This window comes from Danio rerio, chromosome 5 (assembly GCF_049306965.1).
Source record: "Danio rerio strain Tuebingen ecotype United States chromosome 5, GRCz12tu, whole genome shotgun sequence".
In the NCBI taxonomy this organism is placed as follows: domain Eukaryota; kingdom Metazoa; phylum Chordata; class Actinopteri; order Cypriniformes; family Danionidae; genus Danio; species Danio rerio.
Window position 1 is genome coordinate 63,764,796 of NC_133180.1, and position 26,481 is coordinate 63,791,276.

Here is a 26,481-nt window from a genome sequence, read left to right on the forward strand (position 1 = left end):
CTGAAAATAAAAATTCTGTTAATTTCTCACCCTTATTTCTCACCAATCATCTGAGACCTTTGTCTGTCTTCTGAACACAAATTATGATATTTTAGATTAAATCTGACACCTATCTCAGCCTCCATATATGGCTCTAAGAACAGTTTTCTGCACCAAAAAAAACTGTAAATATCACTTTATCTTCTCCCCATGTCAGGTCATTGAGCACATTTACTACAAGGAATACAATGTATTTGCATTGGAGTCAACAGTGCAGCATGCAAGCATCGTATTGCCTGTAGTAAATGCACACCCTAATCTGATATAGAAGACATAGATGAACAATTTGTTTTTTCAGGGTTTTTTTAAAAACTGCACTAAAGTGTTCCTGGAGATTTGGTCCCTTGATTGTTTCTGGACTATTACTGTCTAGGATAATGGCACATTTCCACTGAGTGGTAGTACGGTACGGTTTGGGTCAGTAAGCCGTTTGACAGGGGAAACGGCCATAATAAAAGAGTACCAAACCGTACCGTACCGTATCATTCAGTGGAAGCGGGCCATAAGAAAGCTCTCAGATTTCTTCTAAAATAGTTTAATTAGTGTTCTGAAGTGTCAGGGGATTGGAATGACACAAGGGTGAGTAATAAATAACAGAATTTTCATTTTTGAGCGAACTAACCTTTTTTAGTTTAACAGAATGTTCTTTATTGTGAAAATGTTTCTTTGAGGAACCAGTTCTGGTTGTTCATTGCCATTGTTTAAAAATCCTGGATGTGTTATTTGTACTTCCTCTAGGCAATCATTACACTTATTTTGGCAACTGATATGGCCAAACATGGAGAAATACTGGACTCTTTTAAGCAGAAAGTGGACAACTTTGACTGTACTAATGAGGAGCATGTTAAATCTGTATGTGTTTCCCGCTATTATGACTCACATTGTTTGCAAATGCTTGTTGGCTCTGTGCTGTATGCATAATTCTTTGTCTGTGTGTCTGCAGCTGAAGATGGTGTTGATCAAGTGTTGTGATATCTCCAATGAGGTGCGTCCCACTGAGGTGGCAGAGCCATGGGTGGACTGCCTGCTGGAGGAGTACTTTATGCAGGTATCATTAGCAGTCTCTCTATGCAAATGAAAATGTTTCTTACTTCATGTATTTAAATGTTTGCTCAAAAATGAAAATTTACTCACTATTTACACACCTTTAGATACTTCTTTTTTTAAGTGAGTAAACCATACCTGCAAACACTCTTGTTTTTCCAAGAGTCTACCGTATTTCTCACCCCTCTCCTGTCACCCTCCCATTTAGTTATTTTCCTGTAACTCAAGTGATTTCGCTTGATATTGCACCCCAAGGACACAACTGAAATCATTTGTCAACAAGGTACTAGAAACATTCCTCAGAGATTTTGGTCCATACTGATATAATAGCATCACACAGTTACTGCAGATTTGTCGTGCCATGATGTGAATCTCCCTTTCCAACACATGCCAAATGTGCTCTTTTGGAGTGAGGTCTGGTGACTGTGGAGGCCACTTGAGTACAGTAAACTCATCGTATGTACAAGATGATTCCTGCTGACATGGTTCCTGCTGGAAATATCCATCAGGGATGGAAATGGTCAGCAACAATACTTAGATAGGCTGTGGCGTTGACACGATGCTCAATTGGTACTAAAGGTCCCAAAGTGTGCCAAGAAAATCCCCCACACCATTACACCACCACCAACAGCCTGAACCTTTGATACAACGTAGGATGGATAAATGCTTTCATGTTGCTGACACCAAATTCTGACTCTACCATCTGAATGTGACAGCAGAAATCGAGACTCATCAGACCAGGCAACATTTTTCCCAATCTTCTATTGTCCAATTTTGATAAGCCTGTGCAAACTGTAGCCTCAGTTTCCTGTTCTTAGGTCAGTAAATCACCAGTTTCTGAAATATTCAGAGCAGCCTGTCTGGCACCAACAACCATGCCACATTCAAAGTCCCTTAAATCCCCTTTATTTCCCATTCTGAACCAAATTGAACTGCAGTAGATCTTCTTGACTATGTTTACATGGCAAAATGCATTGAGTTGGTGCTATGTGATTGGCTTATTAGAAATATGTGTTAACGAGCAGTTGGACAAGTGTACCTAGTAAAGTGGCCGGTGAGTGTATATAGTGATTTTTAGTCATAAGAACAGAATTGTAAAGTAGCTACATTTTCAGCATTCATAATACCAAAAATGGTTTATTAAGCAGCAAATTAACATATTAAAATAATTTCTAAAGTACAATGTGACACCAAAGCCTGAGGCTGAAAATCCATGTAAATAAAAAGTATTTTTAAATATATTGTAATAATGGAACACAGTTATTATAAATTGTTTTAATGTTTTAGCACATCAATAATTTATGATATTTAAATAGCTCCAGAAATATATGCATAAACAAAAATCGCTCTGTCCCAAACCTTTTTATAAACAGTAGTGTATAATTTGCTTTTATTTTAATTAAAATATTTACATTTATCTAAAACTTTTCCATTATATACTTATGAGTAGTTTTGTGTTGTTTTCTGATGTGTGGTTTGTTTTGGCAGAGCGACAGAGAAAAGTCAGAAGGTCTTCCCGTGGCTCCATTTATGGATCGAGATAAAGTCACCAAACCAACAGCACAAATTGGCTTCATCAAATTCGTCCTCATCCCAATGTTTGAGACGGTCATGAAGGTTTGTACACTCAACAGACAGCCTGCCATGCAACTTTGAGCAGAAGTTTAATAACACATCTGTCATTTGTGTCTATACGTCCAGCTCTTTCCACAGATTGAGGAGATCATGGTTCAGCCTTTGAGGGACTCTCGTGATCACTATGAAGAGCTCAAGCAAATTGATGATGCCATGTCAGAGGTAAAAAACACTAAAGCATTAAAGCTTTGGCCTTATGTCCAGAATGCAAATCAGATAAGCTATTATTTAGACTTATGGTTTGTCTTCTCTTTAGGCACAGAAGAAGAAAACAGAGAGCATGTATTTGGGTGGGAAGAAGAAATAAGCAATCTGCTTCTTTTTATGGTATGGAGAGAGAGTTCATTCTCATCGTTTATCAAAACGGCTACAAAATTGGTGTAGGAACTATTTTGTTTACTACTTTCATGAACAGTTACATCTAAATGGAATTTTACATTGCCTTCATTTAAAAATGAAATCATATTTACAGCATTCTATAATAGGCTTGATTGGTTAAAATGAGTTGCAAAGAATGAAACATATTTAAGCGTTGATAAATCTTCTTAGTTCATTTTAATGAGCAAAGAGCTGTAAACATGCTGTAAACATGCTCAACATAACATTCTGAAGAAAGAAAAGTGACAGCATTCTCTTGTAAGAAGTACTCCAGTAATCTCAATTTTTTAAAGATTTTTGTACCGTATTTAACAGTAATATGATCTGAATTTCACTGTAGGACAGTTATGGTGTATTTTACTGTATTTTAAAATTGCATTGTGAATATTACTCTATATTATTAAGATATACAATACAAATAGAGCAAGATAAATGTTTTTGTAAATGTAAATACAGTATTTTGATTGTAACTATTTTACAGTAAGTTACTGGCAAACTGCTGCCAGTAAGTTACTGTAGATTCTACAGGAAATTATTTACAGTGAGGCAGTACTTTTAAATAGAACTAAATTAACAGCTGGACACACACACAAGACAAATAAACAACACAGGCTCATTCTAATCACATAGTCCCATGGACGTTTCTAGAGACAGCGAATTATGTAATTGGAGGTACATATGGCTGCATTTAATTTTTTTAAGCGAATGCTAAGGGGCGGTATGACACAGTTCCTTTCGGCTGATTGATTATCTCCGTGTGGAGGGCTTACCTGCCACAACCAGTTTGTCTAGTTAGCTTGTTGTGTACGTCGGTGGACTTGAGACGCAGAGAGGAGTTGACCGCGACGACCACCGAGTCCAGGGAAGAGCGATTCCAGGAATCAGCTAAGACAAAAACAGAATCCAAAAATAAAACGAACAAGTGAAAAACAGGGTGAGAATGTGGTAAAATCCGAAATTATGGTAAAAACCAGACGAGGGCTTTTCTTTTTCTGGACAGATTTTTTAAACCGTCGGTTGGGTTTAGGGAAGTAAGCGGGCGGGCGGGTCAATCGATAAAATTGGTTGGGTTTAGGAAAGAAGATGAGTGGGTCGGTCGATTGGCTAGACGCCCAGTCAATCATTTAGTCTTTCAGTTGGTCGACAGCGGCCTCTAGTGGGTTCACACAAGAACATCGCGGGCGCGAACGGCTTTTGCGAGAGACATTTGAGATGCGAAAGAATGCACACAGCAGCCTCTCGCGGATTCACGAAAACAAAAACTGCAAAAATACGTACCTCCCAGGACGTATTTCGCAGTCTCCAGAAACGTCCACGAGACAACGTTTTCAGAATGAGCCTGGGTTGCAAATAAACTGTTAGAGAGCGTGTCCACCAAAATGTTTTTGTGCTGAAACCTGAAAGTTTTTATGTGCTGCTGCTGTCAAAGGGAGCACTAGAGCTCACTGTTTTTCAAAAGCTTTTACAATAGGGAAAGAGCTCACAGCTGAGCGTTTTTAGAACAGCAAGCCTTCTGGCAATATTGCCAGCAAGTTCTGGCAATAGCACATGCTATAGCAAAACTTCTTGTGCAATCTTGTGCAAAAAAACATCATGGCATTAACTAGAAGATTTCTAAAAAGTTCAGGGGCCCGTTTCAGAGAGGAGGTTAAGTGAAAACTCAGAGTATTTTAACCCTGAAATAAGACAAACTCTGGGTTTTCCGTTTCAAAATGGCAGGATTGTTAAACTCAAGAAAACAGGGTAAGTCAAGCCTGTTTCTGAAAGAGAGGTAACTTTAACTCAGAGTCAGTTACTGTGGTAACTTACTCTGTAAATCTAACCTGGTCAGGAGCAGGTTTTATTCTCTAAACTCAGAGTTTCTGTCGGTCTCCTCCCCTTTTTTTTAAAGACTAAGCTGCATTTCTCGCCTTAACCTTACGTTTCCACTCACCTGTTTTAATGCTCATTTTGGATATGCACATAAAAAAAATTGATGGAAACGTCATGATGCACTTAACTTTTGAAAATAAGCATAAAAATATGCACATAACTGAGTAGGATAAACTTTTACTGAACAAATTACAGTATGAGCATTAAAAAAAGGTTAATTATTATAAGAGGTCATATGATGATGAAAATGTGTTTGAATAGACAAACCATCTGGCTGAGCACACTGTAACACATCTTAAATGTTGTTTTGCTCATTTATTCTAAAACGCCTTAACCGTTTCAGTATTAATGTTACATTATTAATGACCTCCAGAGCTTCTGGAGCGTGTCAAGAGCGTCTGTTCTCCGCATCTCATCCCTTCAAACGCCCCCACGCGTTTATTTTGTGTCAGAATTGTCTTCTGAGGCGCAAGTGCATTTATTGAATAAAGACAAGATAGAAGCAGCTCCTTCTACCGCAGTAAATTCTGTTTTTACTGTTGATATTTGATTCTTAACCAGAAGTGATAATTTTGTTCTCTTTGACTTGTTGGATGGAAACGCTGCTTTTTCGCACGTCTTTTCTCCGTTAATCCAGTTTTGCAAATAAATTTAGTTAATATTTTTGGATGGAAACATCGCTATTGCCTACAATTTAATCACACAAAAAACAAAGTCACGTACGAGAATGGCTTGTCCTTTTTTAATAAATAATTAGCTTAAATTCACTGACCTTCGACATGTACTTTTACATTAACGGGATTATTACTTGTTCTAAAAACAATTTTTTTAGTTCTGCTTACATTCTAAATGTCATATCAACCTCTATCACCTGATCAATAAAAAAGGCAGACACACAAGTAAATGACACACAAGAAAAAATACTTTTTGACCCTTTGTAATGTTCCTCTCAGGCTGATCCAGCTCCTGGTTTCCTGAAACTACGGTTTTGAACTGTTTCGACTCTCAAAGGCACCCTATTTCTGAAGGAGAGGGTTTGATCACTTCTGTGTACCCGAGATATCCCGAATGTCAAGAAATGTGGTCATTGATAGTAAGAAGAGCTTCAAAATAGCTGACTCTGTTGATTTTTGCTGCTGCTCTAATTATTCTTCACAGATATGTTTGCACAATTAAAATGAAGTGCTTGGCCCTCAAACATCATTCTATTGTCATAGGCTGAAAAATTGTCATAGAAACTGATTTGGCACGTGTTGATTTGACAGAGTGAGTTTTGCAATAATTGATTTCACCAAAGAAGTTATTAATAAAATGTATTTAGAGATACTGTAACTCAGGAAAACATGCAACCCAATGTTAAAACAGAAAACAGTATAAATGAACAAAAAACATTAATAAAATATAGACTGACCTTAAAATTTGAAAATGGGTGGCGTTTTAATTCTGATGGAATTGTTAGAAATGCACATTTTACACATATAAGTGTCTGGATCTTAAAAATGAAGTTTAGATTAATTAAAAATAGACAGATGGTGGCGAGGTATGTTTGAATAAAGGTGATTTTTGTCTGAGAAACCTGTTTAGAGACACAGGTGTGTGTGTGTGTGTGTGTGCGTGCGTGCGTGCGTGCGTGCGTGCGTGTGTGTGTGTGTGTGTGTGTGTGTGTGTGTGTGTGAACCACAGGTTCAAAAGACATGACAGTTCATTCCTTAATGCATCTGGATGTGACAGTTACTACACAGCTACAGTCATTCATGGCAGTATGGCTTTATACTTGAATGTTTCTGTTATTGACCACCAACATCATCATAGATTTTAAAACCTAGATTCATATGTGAAATTTCTAATGCAAACATCAATCAAAGACAACGAAAAAATAATTAATAAAAATGCCAAAATGTTTTTCGTCATGCATCTGCCTTTTTTTCTATGCAATTTGCAAAATAACATTATTTTAAAAAGCTTTTTTTTTATTTTTTTTTTTTATCATATTTATATAGTGAGTAATGTTGTCATACTATAAATGGTAAGTTGTCAACGCTGTTTATAATGTCTGATAAAGTGGAAAAGTGGAATATAAAATTTGCATTTACTGCATTTATTTGATTACAGATTTAACATTTTATAATATTGTTGCTTTTTAACAAACACAATAATCCATTAACACGTATTAGACATCAAACATTTTAAAACCACAAAAAAAAAAATAGAGCTTAGATTTTTAGAAAAGCTGTAAAAATTAAAAACACATCATATTGTTTCCTCTGCTTGTCTAGTGTATTATGACAATCTTTGGCTTTTTAATAAATTGCTTCATTCATCCTAACTCCAAAAGTATCTGATGAATGTACAATTGGACTCTTATGGAATGAATAATCTCTAATTGGCAGTATTCATAAGGGTTTGAGTGAACAATTTTATTCAATGAATGTCCAATAACATTCATTCATTCATTTTCTTTTCGGCTTAGTCCTTTTATGAATCCGGGGTAAGGCATTGGACTGTGGGAAAACATGGAGCACCTGGAGAAAACCCATGCAAATGCAGGGAGAACATGCAAACTCAATACAGAAACGCCAACTGACCCAGCTGAGGCTCGAACCAGCGACTTTCTTGCTGTGAGGCGACAGCACTACCTACTGCGCCACTGCGTCGCCCCCTGTCCAATAACATTTCTTCCATAATTTAATATATTGCCAATTAGAGCTTTTGGTCAGAATAACAAATGTTGAAAATCTCTTGAATTTGCAAAACAGCAAACTGTTTTTTCTAATGAACATAAACAAGTTTAAACCTATGGCACTTTTTTGTAATTCTATGATAATAAATGCTCTGCCTTAACTATTTTATTTCATTTGGAAGAAATGTCATCACTGGTTTACAGATTTAAAAAATGAATGAAATGGGGAAAAAAATGAAAACAGTAACAAAAAAAAGCTATTAAATGTTATTCAAACATGTAAGCGTATGTCTATTTAAAATATATTATGTGTGGAAGAGCACATTAAAATACATATTAAACCTTTTATCACACACAATGGGTCTGTGTGGATGGAAATTTGACATGTTTATGTCTATAATATAAAGCAAATTAAAGGAATAAATTTTATTAAATTTATTTACCTTTCACTTGCTCTAAACCAGTTGTTAAGCACAAAATAAGGTTATATGAAGAAAGGTGAAAACCTGTAACCATTGACTTTCATGTATTGGTTTTATCTAGCCTGCTATGTGACAATGGGTTTTCAGCTTTCTGATAAATATAAATCTAACCCATAAATATTTCGAACCGCTTGACTGTAAATAAAAAATCTATAATAAATTTTGGGTGAGCTATACCTTTATTGTATTTACAGTTAAAATGACAAACGGGAACACTTTACAGTAACAGTACATGAACAATGATGTATCAATATGTAAACTAAACATTAGTTTATTTTGAATTAATGATGAGTTAAGGTATGCACTAATCATGAATTAACTTTAACTACAACATGCTTCACATGACTTCATGTGTGAACGACGGCTACCTTAATTACTTGTAAGTACATGATTATTTGTTAATTAATGTATTAATTACCACATTTGTTTATGTTTAATTTAACCATGATGAACTCATGATATGTTAATTTATAATTATGCTATGACTTTACTTGGAGGGGCACATCATCATTAACCCATTCTTAACTACTCATGAACTCCTTATGCAACTAGTGAGTTTACACTGAATAACAATAGAAAAGTGTTCTGTCAACATCAACATGAACAGGAGTTCATGAGTAGTTAAGGATGAGTTAATAGTGATGTGCCCCTCCAAGTAAAGTCATGACATTAAGCTTAAACTCATGTTAATTAATAAATCAATTAACAACATACTACTAACAAGTAATTAAGGTAGTCATTATTCAAACATGAACTTATGTGAAGCATGTTGTAGTTAAAGTTAATTCATAATTAGTGCATACCTTAACTCATCATTAATTCATAATAAGTAATATTTAGTTTACATATTGATACATCATTATTCATTTACTGTTATTGTAAAGTGTTACCGGATTAACAATTAGCCTAAATAAGTAATAACAAAAGTAATAACCTAATTAATATTTTATCACTGCTCTAGACAAGATAAATAGCTACTTTACTAATTTATTGTAACAAAAATAATCCTCATTCCATTAAGAAATCGAAGAGTTTTTGTCTCGAAATCTGAGCCTGTGTCTTTAAGAAGTGGCCCCACGCAGTGCTGGGAGTCCAAGGCGCCTTTAGCCAAAATTACTGAAGTTCAGAGGAAGTGACGGGAAATACGGGAGCTTTTAGAGTTAGTATTTAAACGAACATTTAAAAAAGATACGCATTTCTGGCACTTTCTAAAACTTTCGGCGTACAAATTAAGCCAGTATTTTACTAACAAGATGAAACTATAATTTTTGAAAGAAGCAAATGCGGTGTCAACAACATCATCGAGCTAAACTAAACTAGCAGTGTTTATAAACACGTCAAAGTTAACTCTCTAACGTTAGTGTAAACAGTAAGTTTGCTTTCGTTTTTTTTAAAGTCATGTACTGTGACGATATGTCCCATTGTTGCGTTAAATGAGTTTACATCTTCGGTGACCTTTGTAATGAACGCAAGAGTGGCTTCGCCGGCTTCAGTGCAGATTGCGTTTACAGTGTTTACACTGCTTTTATCGGTAAGTGTTTGCTCACGGTTGACGGTGCTTGTTCGTCTCGGCGATAGTCAAATAGCGGAGGAGATTTTAGAGGCGGACAGTGTGAAGGACATTATAACGCTGGAATTCAAGCAGACAGACGGTACTCTCATCACGTTCCTGGCTGATTTCAAGCGCGTGAGTATCAGTCCTGATGTAAAATTCAACATCGCAGCTGCTAACGAAATAACAAAGACTAAAACATGCAGTCATTTTTTAAATCCCAGTCCATCTGTATAACTTACATCAAGCCAGGAGTCAGTAGTGCAGAAATAAGCCTGTATGTTTTTTGAACATGCGAGGTATTTGTATATGTTAGTCTATAGAATCTTGAAATCAATTAATTCAAGAAACCTTGAACTAAAAAAAAATATTCATTGGATTTTCTAAATATTTAGGTAAGTGATTGCAAACAGTTTATATGGGCTGACTTTAAACAATGTCCAAACAAACAAATGAAGTTGAACATTACTAAAATTAATGTTTATAAAAACATATTTTTAACTCTTATTTACTCACATTTACGCATCAAGTTGTTTTAAACTTTTATGAGTTTCTTTATTTTGTTGATCACAAAAGAAGATATTTTAATAATGTTACAATCTTGTAACTAATTGACTTTCTTAGTGGGGAAAAATATGGTAGCCAATAATTACAGGTATCCAACATTTTTCAGAATGTCTTCCTTTGTAATTATCAGAAAAAAGAAACTCAAACAAGTTTGTGACAAGCATAGATTAAGTAAATAGTGACATAATTTTAAATTTTGGGTGAACTATCCCTTTAATAGTCATGTATTTAAAAACACATGGTAATATACTGTGAGATTTTCAACTTTAAATTAAAAAAAAAAAAACATTTATGTCTTGATAGCACTTCTTAGTTTGGTGGGATTCTAACAAGAATTATTGGTATTTATTACATTTTCCCACTAGTTGTATTCTATTAAGTCTACTCCAACACTAAACCCAACTTTCACAGTAAAGTAAAAACAGTAGTTGTACTGTTATTTGTTGTATATTAAATTTCCCAATAAATTGTATTTTATTATGCGTATCCCCAACCCTAAACCTAATCATCACAGTACTGTAAAAATATTAATTACTGTTATACAGTGTGACAAAAATGATGCTATATTGATGTGTGTATTCACAGCTGTTTCCTACACAGACTTTACCCATATAAGCTGTTATGGCGTTAAACACAAACAAATGCGTTTCATTCAGAATAACTGTGAATGCTGTAGTTCAGTTACAACTTGTACAGAAGCAAAGAAAAGCAGCCCTATTGTCATGAAAGAAGGCTGTATTCTTGGTGATGTGCATATGGGAGCTGTTGGTCTGCTTTGCTCAGGGTAAGTTAGTGGATCAGCTGGTGCTAAAGGCCGTATTAACAGGTTATGCTTCAGCTTCATAAAATAAAAACTTTTTAATGTTTGTGTAGCTTTTTTATGTTTGCATACCTCTCTCAATCTATTAACTCTTTTTTATTCTTGTTATACAGCTCTCTAGCTTTGGAACTACCTTCAAAAAATATGATTACATATTTGTTTTGTTTGTTATATTTTATTAAACATTAACTAAAGTTTGATAAGGATAAACATAATAGGGACAAAAACAATTTAATGTGAAGTAAATCAAATAAATATGAATTCCTTTCCTCACAAACTACAATTATTTAGCGGTCTGTTACTAGAGCTGTTTATTTGCGAATTTGCACAATTTTTTATGGAGATTGTGGCAGAACAATGCATTTTAGAAATATTTTCTGTACTAAATAAAACTGCTTAAATATTTATTATTTCAAAGCATATTCTTAAAATGTAATTTTGTAATAATGTAATTTTACCAGTGTTGTTGTTATTTGTCATTTTAATATGATAATTGATTAAAAAACAGTTATGAATGTGTAAAAAAAACTGTATAGAAACGCAAATAAAGAAAGTATTGATTTCTAAATTTACTTTGACTTTTATTTTATTGCAAACAATATAATAAACGATAAAATAAATAAAGTTGTAACAGTAAAGCATTTATAACTTTGTAATGTTATTTTTTCTTTTCACAACACGTAAAACACATTTAGGGACTGAAGGCACCAAGTGATGAAATGTTTTAGGTGGAATTTTGTCCCAATCTTCCTGCAAACAAGTCTTAAGGTGGGAAACAGTGCAGGGTCTTTGTTGTTGCATTTTGCGCTTGAAAATGTGCCACACATTATCAGTTGGAGATAGGTTGGGATTGCAGGCAGGCTAGTCAAGTATCTGCATCCTCTTCCTCCACAGCCAAGACTTGTAATGTCCGCAGAATGTGGTTTTGCATTGTCTGGAAAAGAAGGCAGCATATTGTCTTCCAAAATGTATATGTACTTTTCAGCATAACAATAAATGCATTTCTTAAAACAATTAGAACAAACTGCAAAATCTAGCTGATAACCTGCAAAAGTGTGTCACTTGCTCAAAATAGATAGCTCATTCTTCAAAAGCAAGTATTCATGACAATGAAAGTGTCAGTGTCATCAAGATGAAGAGTCCTTACACCATTGTTTATGAACAAGATAGTCAAATGAAGGGGTGTCCAAACTCAGGCCTGGAGGGCCGGTATCCTGCAGATTTTAGCTCCAACCCCAATCTGACACACCAGGGCTAGCTAATCAAGCTCTTACTAGGCTTTCTATAAACATCCTTGCAGGTGTGTTGAGGCAAGTTGGAGTTTGTCCTGCAGGACATCGGCCCTCCAGGACTGAGTTTGGACACCCCTGGTCAAATGGCTTTGTCCTGTTGTCATTATGATAGTTTATTCTGGACATTTTTACCAATGCAAAAAGTCAGATTTTGGTGACACTTCCTGAAAATCTTCAGGACAGCGCTTTATACTATTTTGCACAGCCATTTGAAAACTACAATAAAGTTAGACATCCCTGCGTTTAGTGAGGAATCTGAGTTCAAAAAACTGAATATGTATGGTTCACATTATTACTGCAATATGCTCTTTACAATTCTGATTTATTCACAGCATTGTGCAAAAGAATGAATACACTCTTAATAACAACAAACATAAACTTCGTTTGGGTAGAGCTGTGCACAACTGGAAAACAGTATTACAGTACATGTTGGAACTGAACCTACAACATACTGTAATCTGTAAATCATTCATGAACACTGCAAAAAATGCTTTTCTTGCTTAGATTTTTTGTCTTGTTTCTAGTCTAAATATCTAAAAATTCTTATATCAAGAAGCATTTTCTAGGCAAGCAAAACATATTGTATTGTTTTCAGAAATAAAATGCCAATATTAAATGAGTTTTTCCTTAAAACAAGCTAAATAATCTGCCAATGGGATAAGCAAATTAATCTAGTTTTTTCTTTTGACGTTAGATTATTTTGCTTACCCCATTGGCAGATTATTTTGCTTGTTTTAAGGAAAAACTCACTTAATAATGGCTTATTATTTCTCAAAACAAGGCATTATGTTTTACTTATTTAGAAAATTCTTCTTGATTTAGGAATTTTTTAGATATTTGGACTAGAAACAAGACAAAAAATCTAAGCAAGAAAAGCATTTTTTTGCTGTGAAATCGATCAATTTAGAACACTTTTTCAGGAAAAAAAAAAATATATTTTTTATAAAATTAGCTTGACGGATTTTGACAACTAGTTCCAACATTTTTTGTATGTAGTGACCTAATATGAAATAATGAAATACAGACTATTCGTTTTATATGGAATGACTATTCCGCATTCACAAGTTTAGTTAATTTTGACTGACATGAAATAACCAAATGATAATGCTATAAACAGCAGATAGTTGTATGAAAGCAGTTGATGCATGTCCAAAAGCATTTTCAATTTGTTGGAAGGAATGAGAAACTGCTACTATGATGTGCAAATGACTTATTGTTTTGAGAAATGCATTAACTGTTGTGCAAATGTAAATAGTGTTGTGAGAAATGCACTAAAGAGACAGAGAAAAACTACATTTTTCAAAAATTTCAATACTCAAGTATTTGTTGGCAAACTGGCGATCCTCAGCCCATCTTTGCTCCTAATGTGTTTGACCTACAATGACCTGCTGACATCCCCTGTTTCATATCTCATTATTATTTAACCACTTTACCAGCCCTAAATTGCTCCTGCCCCAACTGATTTTGTATTGTGTTGCAAGTCTGAATAACAGGAAAGGATGTATAATTACAAATAAAATAAAGTTGACCAGACAAAACATGAAGTATATTGTGTTCATATTGTCTACAATGAAATACAAGTCAAAGCAAATTTGGAAATCACTACTTTCTTTTGTATTCTTTTTCTGATTCGGGGTTGTAAATTATATATTGAATATTTAGTACAAGTGTTGCCATAAACAGACAATTCTGCTAATATTTTATTAAAACATGAATGAATGAATGCATTATTTCTTGATGTTGTTTTCTTCTAAAAGCATGTGAAGGTCTTTCGTGCACTGGTGCTTGGAGAGCCAGAGAAGGGTCAGTCCCAGTACCAGGCGCTCTGCATCATCTCACATCTGGATCATGGAGAGTTCATTCCCAGTGAAGCCATGGCCAGACTACGACAGGTCAGAAATGATCTGTGACTCACAAAACTTGACAAATGTGTGGGGCCCCATCAATAATCCGTGCAGGGGGCCCCCCATATTTTGCACTACGCCACTGTATATGGTGCTGTCTTTAGCATTTTCAGGAAGTGTCACCAAAATCTGACTTTTTTGCAGTGGAAAAAACTTACAGAGTAAACTGTCATATTGAAAACATGACAAAGACATTAGACTATCTTGTTCATGAACAATGGTGTCAGGACTCTTCATCTTGATGACACTGACAATTTCATTGACATCAATACTTGCTTTTGAGGAATGAGCTATCCATTTTAAGCAGGTGACACACTTTTGCAGGTTATCAGCTAGGTTTTGCAGTTTGTACTAATTGTTTTGAGAAATGCAGTAACTATTGTGCAAATGTAAATAGTGTTGTGAGAAATGCACCAAAGCCACTGAGAAAAACTAATCCTAAGAAAAATCCTTGAATCTTTCTTTTAGATAAACAGTTGTCATGCACAATACTGTTCCACAAAACAGCAAAATGCTACAGAAGGCTTTGCGAGTCAATGTCAAACTATTAAAGGTCTCATTAAAGTGCTTTAAAATATGCACTTTAAATTCAATGTTTGGCATAATCTCAACTGAAACATAAAGACAAGGCAGGACATAAAGTAGCTCCTCCCATATAAATAAAAAACGAAAACAGCCAATAGCGTTTTGTTTTTATTACAGCTTTGCCAAGCGCATTAAATGAGAACCATTGAGAAGGGGGGCATGAGATGTCAGATACTATAGAGCAGGGGTGTTCAAACTCGGTCCTGAAGGGCCAGTGTCCTGGAGAGTTTAGCTCGATAATTGCTCGATAATATTTACGCACTATGTGTAACGCTGCGCAAGCATTTTGCTGCCTGTCATCCCGTTGCCGCATGCAGTATACAAGTTTACAGCCATACAGTGTTTGTTGCACTTAAAGGAGTAAGAAAAAAATTAGGTAAAAAAGGTCAGTCACAGACATTGTTGACAAGAAACATCACTAGACTTCAGTAGTCTGGGGTTACTTAGGCCCCAATAGTTTTTTTGCAATCCGACACAAAACAGAGCAACGTGCACTACAAACTGCGCAGACGACTAGTGTCATACCGGCAACACTACAAGCCTGTTTCATCCTTTGAAACAATGCCAACCCTTATGAAGATGAAAGTAAATTGCAAGTGTTGGTAAACCAGTGAAACCACCCAACAGAGTCTCATTTCTTAATTTTAGAAAGCAGTGCCTTACGAGAAAAAAAAAAACCCTGAAAAGACAGACAAAAGATATGACAGTCGACACAATCTCAAACACATCTCAATGAACACTTGATGCTTGCTGTAAACTACAAGCTGCATTATTTAAGGGCATTTGTTATGACAATGATAGGATCTTTTGTTGTCAAGCTTATCTTTCATTTTTAATATTATAATATTTTCTTTGAAATCTGTAATAACACTATTGTCCCTCCCTCATATATTTAAAGGACATAATCACTGAGGGGAAATCAGATGCTCGAGACATAACTTTAAAATAATGACAGACGTTTACAACAGCAGTGGCCCATTAATTAAATCCTTATTTTCAATGGAGCGAAGCATCATAGTCCCGCAGTTGTGTAAGATGGCCACGAACTGTATATATATATATATATATATATATATATATATATATATATATATATATATATATATATATATATATATATATATATATATATATATATTATATATTTCTTTGAAAGTGTAATGTATAATGTGTAATTTAATTTTTAAGTATATTTTGTTGGTTAGTTATCTACAGCATAAACAAGAAAAATGAATAACATCTGAGGTGAAGTGCATTAAAACAAGCCGCTATATGCTTTTGGGCCAAAACAATCAATTAAACTATTTTCACGGTTTCATTTTAACTCATTAACGAAGCATGGTTCGAGCAGCATGAGCTGGACAGTCTTTAAAGACTTTTCGCAGCACTTAAAGTACTGTTAAACTACCTTGAAAGAAAAAACTCAGTCTGAAGTATGATAGAGCTCAGAAGCTTGAGAGGCTCTCCACATACCTCGCCGTGATACACAATTTATGAAATGAGAGTCTGCATAGGCATAGTCATGCCACTCTGTCAGATAAAATTGGTTAAAACACCTGCGGATATAACGGAAATATGTTGTAATGCATGCCCTAAATTCACCATACTCCCCATTTAAAAGGACAGTTCATCCAAAACTGAAAATTCTGTGACCATTTACTCACCTTTTACTTGTTCCAAACTTGTTTTATTTTTTCTGATGTTGAACAATAATATCCAATAACTTGTAATGTCTTTGGTTGTTGAAAACTTGTCAGACAGCTAAAACATCTCACAAAATGTGTTAAATCAGCTGCACAAATTCTATAAAATTCATAGATATATAGATTTTATATTTATCGTGATAATTATCAATATCTCCTTTTTTTTTTTTTAATTATTGTGATTTTTTTTTTGCCCTATTTCCCAGCTCTACCTCCCACCCTAATGAAACACACCTGAAGCAGCAAATCAAGCTCTTACTAGACATACTAGAAACTTTCTGGCAGGTCTATTGAAGCAATTTAAAGCTAAACTCATTAGGACACCGGCCCTCCAGGACTTAGTTTGGACATGCCTGCTATAGAGTGTTTGATTGGTCAGAAGATTTGATGAGAATCTGAAGTACTAGGTGATGCCAAAAAAAATCTTTGGTCCATTTTGGCAAAAATGACAAACAGCAAGCTTTGGATGTTTGTATATTCTAAATGCAAACGTTGTCACTGTTTCGGAGCATACAAGCTTATAGATATCCTTTTTGACTAACATACCTGAAATGTGAAACAACATTATTTTAATTTTATGAGGACTTTAACCTTGCATTCTAAAATGTTCTTCTGTTTTTGTTTGAACTGAACAGAAAAACGCTCATGTGGTGCGCAGTGCGGAGGAGAGACGAGCAGTGGAGCGTTTCTCTTTGAACACAGTGGTCAACATGAGTCTCTCCTGGCAGCTCAGTGCTCACATCCGTAACATCTGCAGGGATGCCCGAGACCTGGTCTACACACGACAACAGGATGTCCTGCACTGGATGGACAGAGGTCAGAGAATTGTAAAGTACAGTTTAAGGCCTTGATGGGCATGATACAGAGACAGACAGACAGACAGACAGACAGACAGACAGACAGACAGACAGACAGACAGACAGACAGACAGACAGACAGACAGACAGACAGACAGACAGACAGACAGACAGACAGATAGATAGATAGATAGATAGATAGATAGATAGATAGATAGATAGAAGAATATTGCCCTATCCTAACTTTTTTTTGGGTCTAGGATCACTGCCCTATCCTAACTTTTTTTTTGTTGTTGTTGTAGGGTCACATTTTATAAACAACAATATAGCATTGCTAAACAAATCAGTCAAAAGAACAGTGGGTACATTTTGATATAACATTTAATTTATATGAAATTATTTTTACATTACATTTATACATTATTTACTAAAAATATATTTACATAACAGTAGAATTTGGCAAACTAAGTTTAGTCATGACATGCTGACACTATAAAGCAGGGGTCTCAAACTCAATTTACCTGGGGGCCGCAGGAGGCAAAGTCTGGGTGAGGCTGGGCCGCATAAGGGATTTCACAAAAAAAGTCCTCAAATGTCATTATTAACAGTTTTAATTATTTCTTCTGAACATGAAGTGTCCTGAACATTAATAGAACATTGAGTGAAGATTATGAACAGTTCTTCTGAACATGGCATCTTTTGCCTACTTCTTGCTGCCAGAGACTTGACAGCGCTTCTTCTCACAAATCTGAACCACATTTGGCTTTAGCGGAAGCAGTTGAGACCCTCAGTATGGCTTGAAGATGATCATCATTAAGTCTAGACCTGTACTTTGACTTTTTGAAGTCCTAGGGAAAAAAGTGGGGGAACTCACTCAAAACTTCCATTTCCTCACCTAAAAAAAGGCGTATATATGTATAAATAAAACACCCCCACCTCACTCCAGTCACATCAGTCTGTACCAGTCTGTATCTACCTATAATATCAATATACATAAGATGCAGGGCAGGCACGTGCACACATAGGGCTCAACCTGTGCAGAGCACATGCCCTTTTTAGTCTTGCATAGAAAGCGCCCTTCCAAAATGATCAAAAGTGCCCCCGCGACGCGACACACCCTCGGTCCTGCCCTTCAGTAGGCGCGCGATAACACCGCTCTTGAGTACGCGCGCAATAACACAGCTGATCAGAACGCGCACGACAACGCGCACTGAGTGACAAGCACGCTGTGTACGGATAGAATCAGCGGAGCGGGGAGCGCTCTCTCTCCCCGCTCCGCTGATTCTGTCAGAGTACAGTGGTCGGCGCGGGCCACAAAATATTGCACTGAGGGGCGCAAATGGCCCGCGGACCGCGAGTTTGAGACCCCTGCAATAAAGGGTTGTTGGGGGGGTTTAAAATCATGATCCATGAAGATATGTTGTAAATATATCAAAATGAAATTTTTGTAACGTAACTTTAAAGTTCTTTTTCTTCTTTACTTTTATTTGAGCCCTCAAATTCCAGATATTCAAATGTATCTTTGCTAAATATTGTCATGTTCTTACAAAGTATAAATCAATGGTAAGCTTATTTTTGACTAACTGCATCTCCATTTAATGTTTATATTTGTTTTTATTTCATATTTATTTTATGTTGTCACTTGTCACTTTATGTAAACTGGAAGCTTCTGTAGCCAAAACAAATTCCTTGTATGTGTAAGATTCTGATTCTGATCTATTTTCAAAAAATGGCACTTATGACTTTTTTGGTCTAGGGTTACATTTCATAAATCATAGATACTACATACTAAGCAAACTAGTCATAAGAGCATTGGCCACATTTTATATACCATTTAATTAATATATATATATATATATATATATATATATATATATAAACTCTTATAAGTACATTGACATAACAATAGCATTTCATCATGACACTGACACTTTAAAGACTGTTGCAGATAAAGTGATGTAGGGGTGGACATGCTAACAACATAGAGCTGGGTGATTTGGCCTAAAATCAAAATCTTGATTATTGAATATTTTAACTTGATTACGATTAATGAATGATTTATTTATTCATTTATTTATTTATTTTTTTATATTTTTACCCTCATAGTTCCCTGAAAAGTGTTGTACAGTAAGTATGCTCACATATTACAAGTGAGAGATTTTTTGATTGTATGGTGCATTACTTGATTTTAAAAAAATTGAGCTAATTACACGCTATCTACTATCTTAGATCATTTACTGAACATCAATGCTGAACAATTAAAATCAACACTCATTGCCTAAAACGCTGCTCTCTGTACTGCCCACCCTCGTCACCATTACCAAACCAACCAACCACAAAGCTTGCGCTACGTGTAGTTACTTTTTTTGAGAGGTATGTGGGCATGCAAAGGCTGCGCTGGGCTGTATGTGTGCGCTTGGCAGAGGTATAATATCAGAATAATATAATAAGAATAAATCAACCTTAGCAGAGTGGGATTATGTGCCTCCAAAAACAGTAGCGAAAGTAATTGAAAAAAATGACTTGGAAAAATTTGATCGATTATAGCTTCTGATTGTCGATTTCGATTACTTTTTGAATAATTGCTCAGCCCATAACCACATGCTATATCATGCTAGAAACATGCCAGCAGCATGCAAATTCATGCTAGCTACAAGCTAGGGAGGATGGTTGTGCCAAGAACAAAATGTTTTCTTTTAAAAAACATACTTTAAAACATACTTTTTCTCTTTACAGGAATTGCAAGCTCAATATTTGAGGAGTTTCCTCCGAATGCGAATGTGACAAGCCTACAAAGCTGCAGCTCCACATCAGACCCATGGCGGCCCTGTGCCTGCAGCTACAGCCTAAACCTGGAGTGGTTCCCCTGCCAGCTGAAGTACTGCCGTAGTCAAGGGCCAAACCCTTACAAGTGTGGCATTAAGAGCTGCAGCAAAGGCTACCGATTTGACTTCTACACCCCTCAGAAACAGCTGTGTCTTTGGGATGAGGGCAGTTAAATACAGTTGAGAGGAAGAAAAAATGTTTTCTGTTTTTGTGGGAAATGTATTTTTGGCCCTGTTTCTATCTGGTTAAAGAAACGGTTGGCCCACGAGAGAAAATATGCTCACTTTTTGGAAGAACATTGGAAATTGGTAGTCATTGACATCCATAGTAGGAAAAACAAATACTATGTCACTGGCTACTAGTAGTTTTCAACATTGTTTAGTATCAGTTACAGTATCACATGTACACTCACTGGCCACTTTATTAAGTACACTTTACTAGTACCGGGTTGGACCTTCTTTTGCCTTCAGAACTGCCTTAATCCTTCGTGGCATAGATTCAACAAGGTACTGTAAATATTCCTCAAAGATTTTGGTCGATGTTGACGTAAGCATCACGCAGTTGCTGCAGATTTGTCAGCTGAACATCCATGATGTGAATCTTCTGTTCCACAACATCTCAAAGGTGCTCTAATAGAATACGGTCTGGTGACCGTGGAGGCCATGTGAGAACAGTGAACTCATTGTCATGTTCAAGATATTAGTGATTCACATGATTCACACTTTATGACATGACGCGTTATCTTGCCGGAAGTAGCCATCAGCAGATGGGTACGCTGTGATCATCTGCTTGTTAAGTGTGACGTCACGCGAAGCGGCTTCCGGGTCCAAGCGCTCTATTCAACTGAATGGGGAGACTCATGAAATGGTAATAATAAACGTTTACAAAGCGATTTAATGCTTTCGAAAAATAACAATCGCAGTATATATGCCCATGCCTAATATCCGATAACCAGAAAGTGATTAATTTTTTTATAAATTGTTAAATTTTGGTATTTGTTATGCAGCAAGCCCAGAGATCGTTGTATACACTATGATTTTATATAAAATTTACTTTAACTTGTGATAGGAATAAAACCTAATCATAAACAAAGGATTAAGCCCATCTTGCCTCAAGGTTGCAAGGTTATAATAGTTTTGGATTTTTCATTCGTTTTAGTTTCTATTTTGTTTTGACTTTTGTTTTCAAATTGAGTTAATTTTAATTAGTTTTAGGGGCAGATTAAGTATTTTTTATTAGTTTCTATATTTTGAAATGACAGTTTTAGTTTAGTTTTATTAGTTTCAGTATTTGTTTTTTTTTCTAAATATGGATATTTGTTAGGTGCAAGATTCAAAATAAACAGGATAAATATTGTAAAAAACTCAGTCATACATTGAAACATGTTCAGAGAACACGAACACCATCATCATTTACCCATCCTCAAATTCAAATACAACAGCCCACAAGATAGCAGCACTAAGAACAATGTGTGCAAGGCTGCTACTGAGGTTAGACACACAGTTCAGATTTTTAACACGGATGTAATGCCTAATTCACACGAACTGCATTGTGGATCCATCGGCGCCGCTTCTGAGTCGTTGTTCGCTGCAGAAGTTGAGACTAGCTCAACTTTTCAAGCGCTGACGGAAGCGTCAGCCAATCAGATCGCTGTATGCAAATACACCAGCTAGACAGTGGCCTATTGCTGACTGAATTTCATTGTCTGACGCTTCTATGCCGATCGCTTCAGCCCCAACTTCAGACACGCCTTGAGTCAAGCATTGACGCTGAACCCCCGTGTGAATGGGGCGTTAGGAATCAACATTATGTAGTCAGCAATAGTAATTTCAGTCAGTGAAAACATCACCATGGCATGATCTGAAAAGTGTCTTACAATTAAATTTTTGCAGCCCTACTGAAGCATGATTTACTTTTTAAAATTCCATTACGATTGTCTGTAATGAAATAAACTTGCGATTTTCACCAGATCCTCTCATTTATAAGCCCTCGGTTCACCCGCGCTGCAGTTGTTTAAGTTTAGTTCAGTTCAGTCACACAGCAGGCTGTACTGTATGTGTTTGGCTCACTGAATCACGCATGCGCAGTATCAGTGGCGGACTGGGACCAAAAATCAGCCCTGGCACTGTAGCCACATTACCACACCGACACAGCCCCATACACAGACACGCACATTTACTACTTATACTGGTGTACAGATGGTGAAATAATATAAGCACTACCATATTTAATAGATATTTAAACATTTAATGTATGTGACTGGAAAAAAAACAACTCAATTTATACATGCAATCATTTCATTCATTCATTTTTTTGTCGGCTTAGTCCCTTTATTAATCTGGGATCACCACAGCGGAATGAACTGCCAACTTATCTAGCATATGTTTTACTCAGCAGATGCCCTCCAAGCTGCAACCCACTGGGAAACCCCTACACACACACACACACACACACACACATTCATCTACATGCACTACGGACAATTAAGCCTACCCAATTCACCTATAGCACATGTGTTTGGACTTGTCAGGGAAACCAGGAGGAAACCCACGAGAACATGCAAACTCCACACAGAAACACCAACTAACTCAGCCGAGGCTCGAAAAAAACGACCTTCTTGCGCCCCTGCGCTGTGCCCTTTCGACACTATTTCAGTTAATTTTATGCATTTGGCAGCGTCTGATTTTAAAGACTTTTTTTTTTTGCTTTCTCTGAGCTTTTCAGCACCATCTTTCCTTTTTTACGGTCCATCTCTGACAATTAGCTTGTGTATCACTAACTGTTTATTTGACATTCTTGCCAGATTTTGATTACACCTGCGTAACCTCTAATTGGATCAGCCCATCTCGAAACCAGCCGAGCATTGTCGATTGGGCCAATACATTTATTATTATTATTACTAGTATCATCATCATCATCCTCATCATCATCATAATACTTATATCTCAAAAGAGATAAAAGCTGCCTGCATGTAAAACAATACATATAACAATTTTTAATTTTTTTTAAATAGCTGACAGGCCCACATTTAAAGAATGGTCCGGCCCTCCTTGCATTTGCCAGAATTGCCAGATGGCCAATCCGCCCCTGCGCAGTATTATCGGTTCACCAGGCCCGTGCAGAGATCCGGTTAAAAATATTAATTTGTGTTTGCGATACACGAATAAAACCAATTATTGGGCACAAATGTGTTAAATGAATAGTTTAAAGTGTCTGTATTTAATGCTGTCACCGTGCTGCTTTTATGTCCACTCATTGTTTTTGTCGCGGGAGCAACAGTGAGGATGACTGGAGGAGAACCGGCTCGATCTGGCCAATGGCAAGCAGGTTACAAACTCTGAGGTGCGAAAGGGTCAAACACCTGCAGCGCGAATTATATTTACTTCTAAAAGGCTAAGGCTTACAATAAGATTATATATTAAATACGTTTGCAAATATGAAAACAAAGAAGGTTTTTGCTATAATTTTTGTTAGTTTCAGTTAGTTTTGTATTTACACAATGCAGTTTCAGTTATAGTTTTAAAAAAAAATCATTTTTATTTCAGTCAATGACAATTATTAAACATTTTAGTTTTCGTTTTGGGTCAAACTTGGGTTGAACTGCCACTCACTGAATTTCTTTTAAAGACCATTCTCTGTTAACACTAGAGATGGTTGTGTATGAAAATCCCTGTAGTTCAGCAGTTTCTGAAATACTCAGACCAGCCGTTTCTGGCACCAACAACCATGTGACTTTCAAAGTCACTTAAATCACCTTTCTTCCCCATTCTGTTGCTCGGTTTGAACTGCAGCAGATTGTCTTGACCATGTCTACATGTCTAAATGCATTGAGTTGCTGCCAAGTGATTTGCTGATTAGAAATTTGCGTTAACGAGCAGTTGGACAGGTGTACCTAATAAAGTGACCGGTGAGTGTAAATGTGAAAATGTCTTTTCACCTACCTCAAGTGACAAGCTTAAAACATTTTAGACCCTGTTAACACCTGTATTTAGTGCCATTCTTTAGTCAACTTGATGCAAAACTCATCTTATTGAGTTAATGATATGGATTTATTTATTTTTTGAAGTAATGTGATATGATCATTAAGGTTTACATATGGTTTTAACATTTATTTTGCTAAAAAAAACAAACAAAAAAACAAACACTTAAATGCATTGAAAAACTTCAACTTTATTATTTTTAACTTTTAATCTGACCCTTTTTCTGAAATCATCTGTTTGTAATGTAACACTCTTTTTGGAAATAGGCTAATTTTACAACTTTCCTAGAGTTAAACCATTGATTTTTACCATTTTTGAATCCATTCAGCTGAGCTCCAGCTTTGGCTGGTGCACTTTTAGCTTAGCTTAGCATAAAACATTGAATCAGATTAGATCATTAGCTTCTCACTCAAATATTTCAATAAAATGTTTGGATAATTTACCTGTTTAAAGTTTGATTGATGGAAAAGTTCTTTCTAGATCAAAATAACTAGAAACTATACTCTCATTTTGGTGTATTAATTAACTATACTGCCTTACAATGGCTGCAGAAGTCTAAATGATATTACCCAGTACCTGAAAATAGTACTCAGCTAAGTAACTTGAAATTCTTGTGACCATTGCTGTTTATGGAGGATGAGGGAGCTATCAGATTTAATCGAAAATACAGACAAAGCATTATCAAATTATTTACGGTCCATTATCAGATCCAGTACAGCTTACAAATGTTTCTATCAACAAATGTGTCTCATTTTAATGTGATGCAAAAAAACAAAAAAAAAAAAAAAAAAACATGTAATCCATGTACACATTTCATTTTTTATAATGAGAATGTTTTAAACTTTAACACTTTTAATGGTGTAAATGTAATACATTTTTCAATAAATAAAGCCAATTTGATTTCTTGATTCACCAGGTGCAAATACTTTTTTTAAGGTACTTACAACAAAACAAAGTTATAAGGAACAATTGTGATAATGAGTTTTTCTTTTGCACTTCATTGTATTGAAATAACTAAACATGGTCTCTATTGTTCTATTGTCTGAACATGGAACTTTTCATGACTTTTATGCCCTAAGTGAAAGAATTGGTATTTGGAGGATTGTCAAACCATTTACATTTTTTCTTTTGTCCATCAGTCACTGTGCCACCCCTTCAAAGGAACTGTTAGTAAAGTTGTGTGTTCATTTGTAGCTTTTGTCTTTACATTGCTGAATTTCTATAGCTGTTGTTTACGTGTTTAATTGACTGTATTATCATCATTCAGCATGCTGAAAATCTCAAAATGAGTGTATGTAGCTAAATCTTTAAAACCTAATGTGAAATGTTTACAAAATAAATGTGTCTTATAAATAATGTTACAAGGTTATTTTTATTTTACCATGTTGCTTTTACTTTGTTTTAGTTTTTTATTCTGACACTACATTGTTCAAGTGCTGCCATGGAATGATTTACAACCATTTATCTGCTGTAAAATAATATATTTGGCTGTTCACAACTTTATTAAACTCGTTTTTCACAACAATTCACAATTTTATTTAGTCACAAAAAGCCTAAGTGTCACCTATTTTGATGTCTACTTATTGCAAATTTATTCAGGAGATGGCAAATTTCTTATTCTTTGCTAAGTTGCTCTCTATAGCCTTGACTAATTCTAATTTACATTTCAATTGCAGCTGTCTTGTGAAGACTCTTTGGCTCTGGATTGTGATGTATACAATATGGGTGTGTGTGCGTGAGCTTCAGTCAGGCTTTCTAAAGATATGACCTATTGTTCTTTTCTCTTACTCTTCGCTCACTTGTGCCACTGTCTTGATATTATTTGCAATTCTTTTGTAGTGCTTTTCCTTTCTTTTTTCAGTATGTAAATGTGTTTTTTTACTCGGCTTCATTATGCAGTAGTAGGTTCCACCTACACACCACATTAATAATGATATTTCATTTCATTGTATAAATACATTTGTGTAGTTATTTTATCATGGCATTTTTATTCACTTTTGCATTAATGTCAGAAGTTTTTTTTTACTGTTACTTTACTTGACTTTCCAATGTATAAAACTTTGTGTTGTGCATTCATATCCTTAAAGCAATGTTAAACTGGCAGAAAATAAATCATTTATTTAAATCATGAAATAGTATGGGAACATTCATTTACAGTTGAAGTCAGAATTATTAGCCCCCCACTGAATTATTAGCCCCCTGTTTATTTTTCCCCCAATTTTTGTTTAATGGAGAGAAGGTTTTCTCAGTACATTTCTAATATGATATAGTTTTAATGACTGATTTCTAATAACTGATTTGTTTTATCGTTGTCATTCTGACAGT

General features: G+C 35.5%; 2 protein-coding genes and 1 long non-coding RNA gene across 7 annotated transcripts in view; 2 read left to right on the top strand and 1 right to left on the bottom strand.

Annotated features, from left to right (window-relative positions):
- Positions 1-6,394, top strand: part of pde9ab (phosphodiesterase 9ab) — a 30,689-nt gene extending 24,295 nt beyond the window's left edge. For all 3 annotated transcript variants that reach the window (XR_012406404.1, XM_695355.11, XM_073951521.1), the window contains 6 exons: positions 778-891; positions 983-1,087; positions 2,572-2,700; positions 2,785-2,880; positions 2,975-3,045; positions 5,922-6,394. Coding sequence is in view for 2 of the 3 variants with exons in the window: in XM_695355.11 (XP_700447.6) it covers positions 778-891; positions 983-1,087; positions 2,572-2,700; positions 2,785-2,880; positions 2,975-3,025 (495 nt within the window). In the remaining variant the exon portion in view is untranslated. The remainder of the gene's footprint in view (positions 1-777; positions 892-982; positions 1,088-2,571; positions 2,701-2,784; positions 2,881-2,974; positions 3,046-5,921) is intronic.
- On the bottom strand, positions 3,866-4,543 carry LOC137495644 (uncharacterized). The gene is made up of 2 exons (XR_011015612.2): positions 4,375-4,543; positions 3,866-3,981 (listed from the first exon to the last, which is right to left on the bottom strand). It is a non-coding gene; the product is annotated as an uncharacterized lncRNA (long non-coding RNA).
- Positions 6,395-9,222: 2,828 nt separating the features above from the next.
- oafb (OAF homolog b (Drosophila)) lies at positions 9,223-25,681 on the top strand. 3 transcript variants are annotated; one of them, XM_695362.9, is made up of 4 exons: positions 9,223-9,817; positions 14,119-14,253; positions 17,189-17,369; positions 20,087-25,681. In XM_695362.9, exons 1-4 carry the CDS (start codon positions 9,593-9,595, stop codon positions 20,347-20,349), a joined length of 804 nt encoding a protein of 267 aa, XP_700454.4. In that variant the 5' UTR covers positions 9,223-9,592; the 3' UTR covers positions 20,350-25,681. The 3 variants fall into 3 exon arrangements, with proteins under 3 accessions (XP_700454.4, XP_073807626.1, XP_073807625.1); XM_073951525.1 differs by having other exon boundaries at positions 9,223-9,289; positions 20,087-25,068; XM_073951524.1 differs by lacking the exon at positions 9,223-9,817 and adding an exon at positions 10,324-11,837 and having other exon boundaries at positions 20,087-25,068.
- Positions 25,682-26,481: the final 800 nt, after the last annotated feature.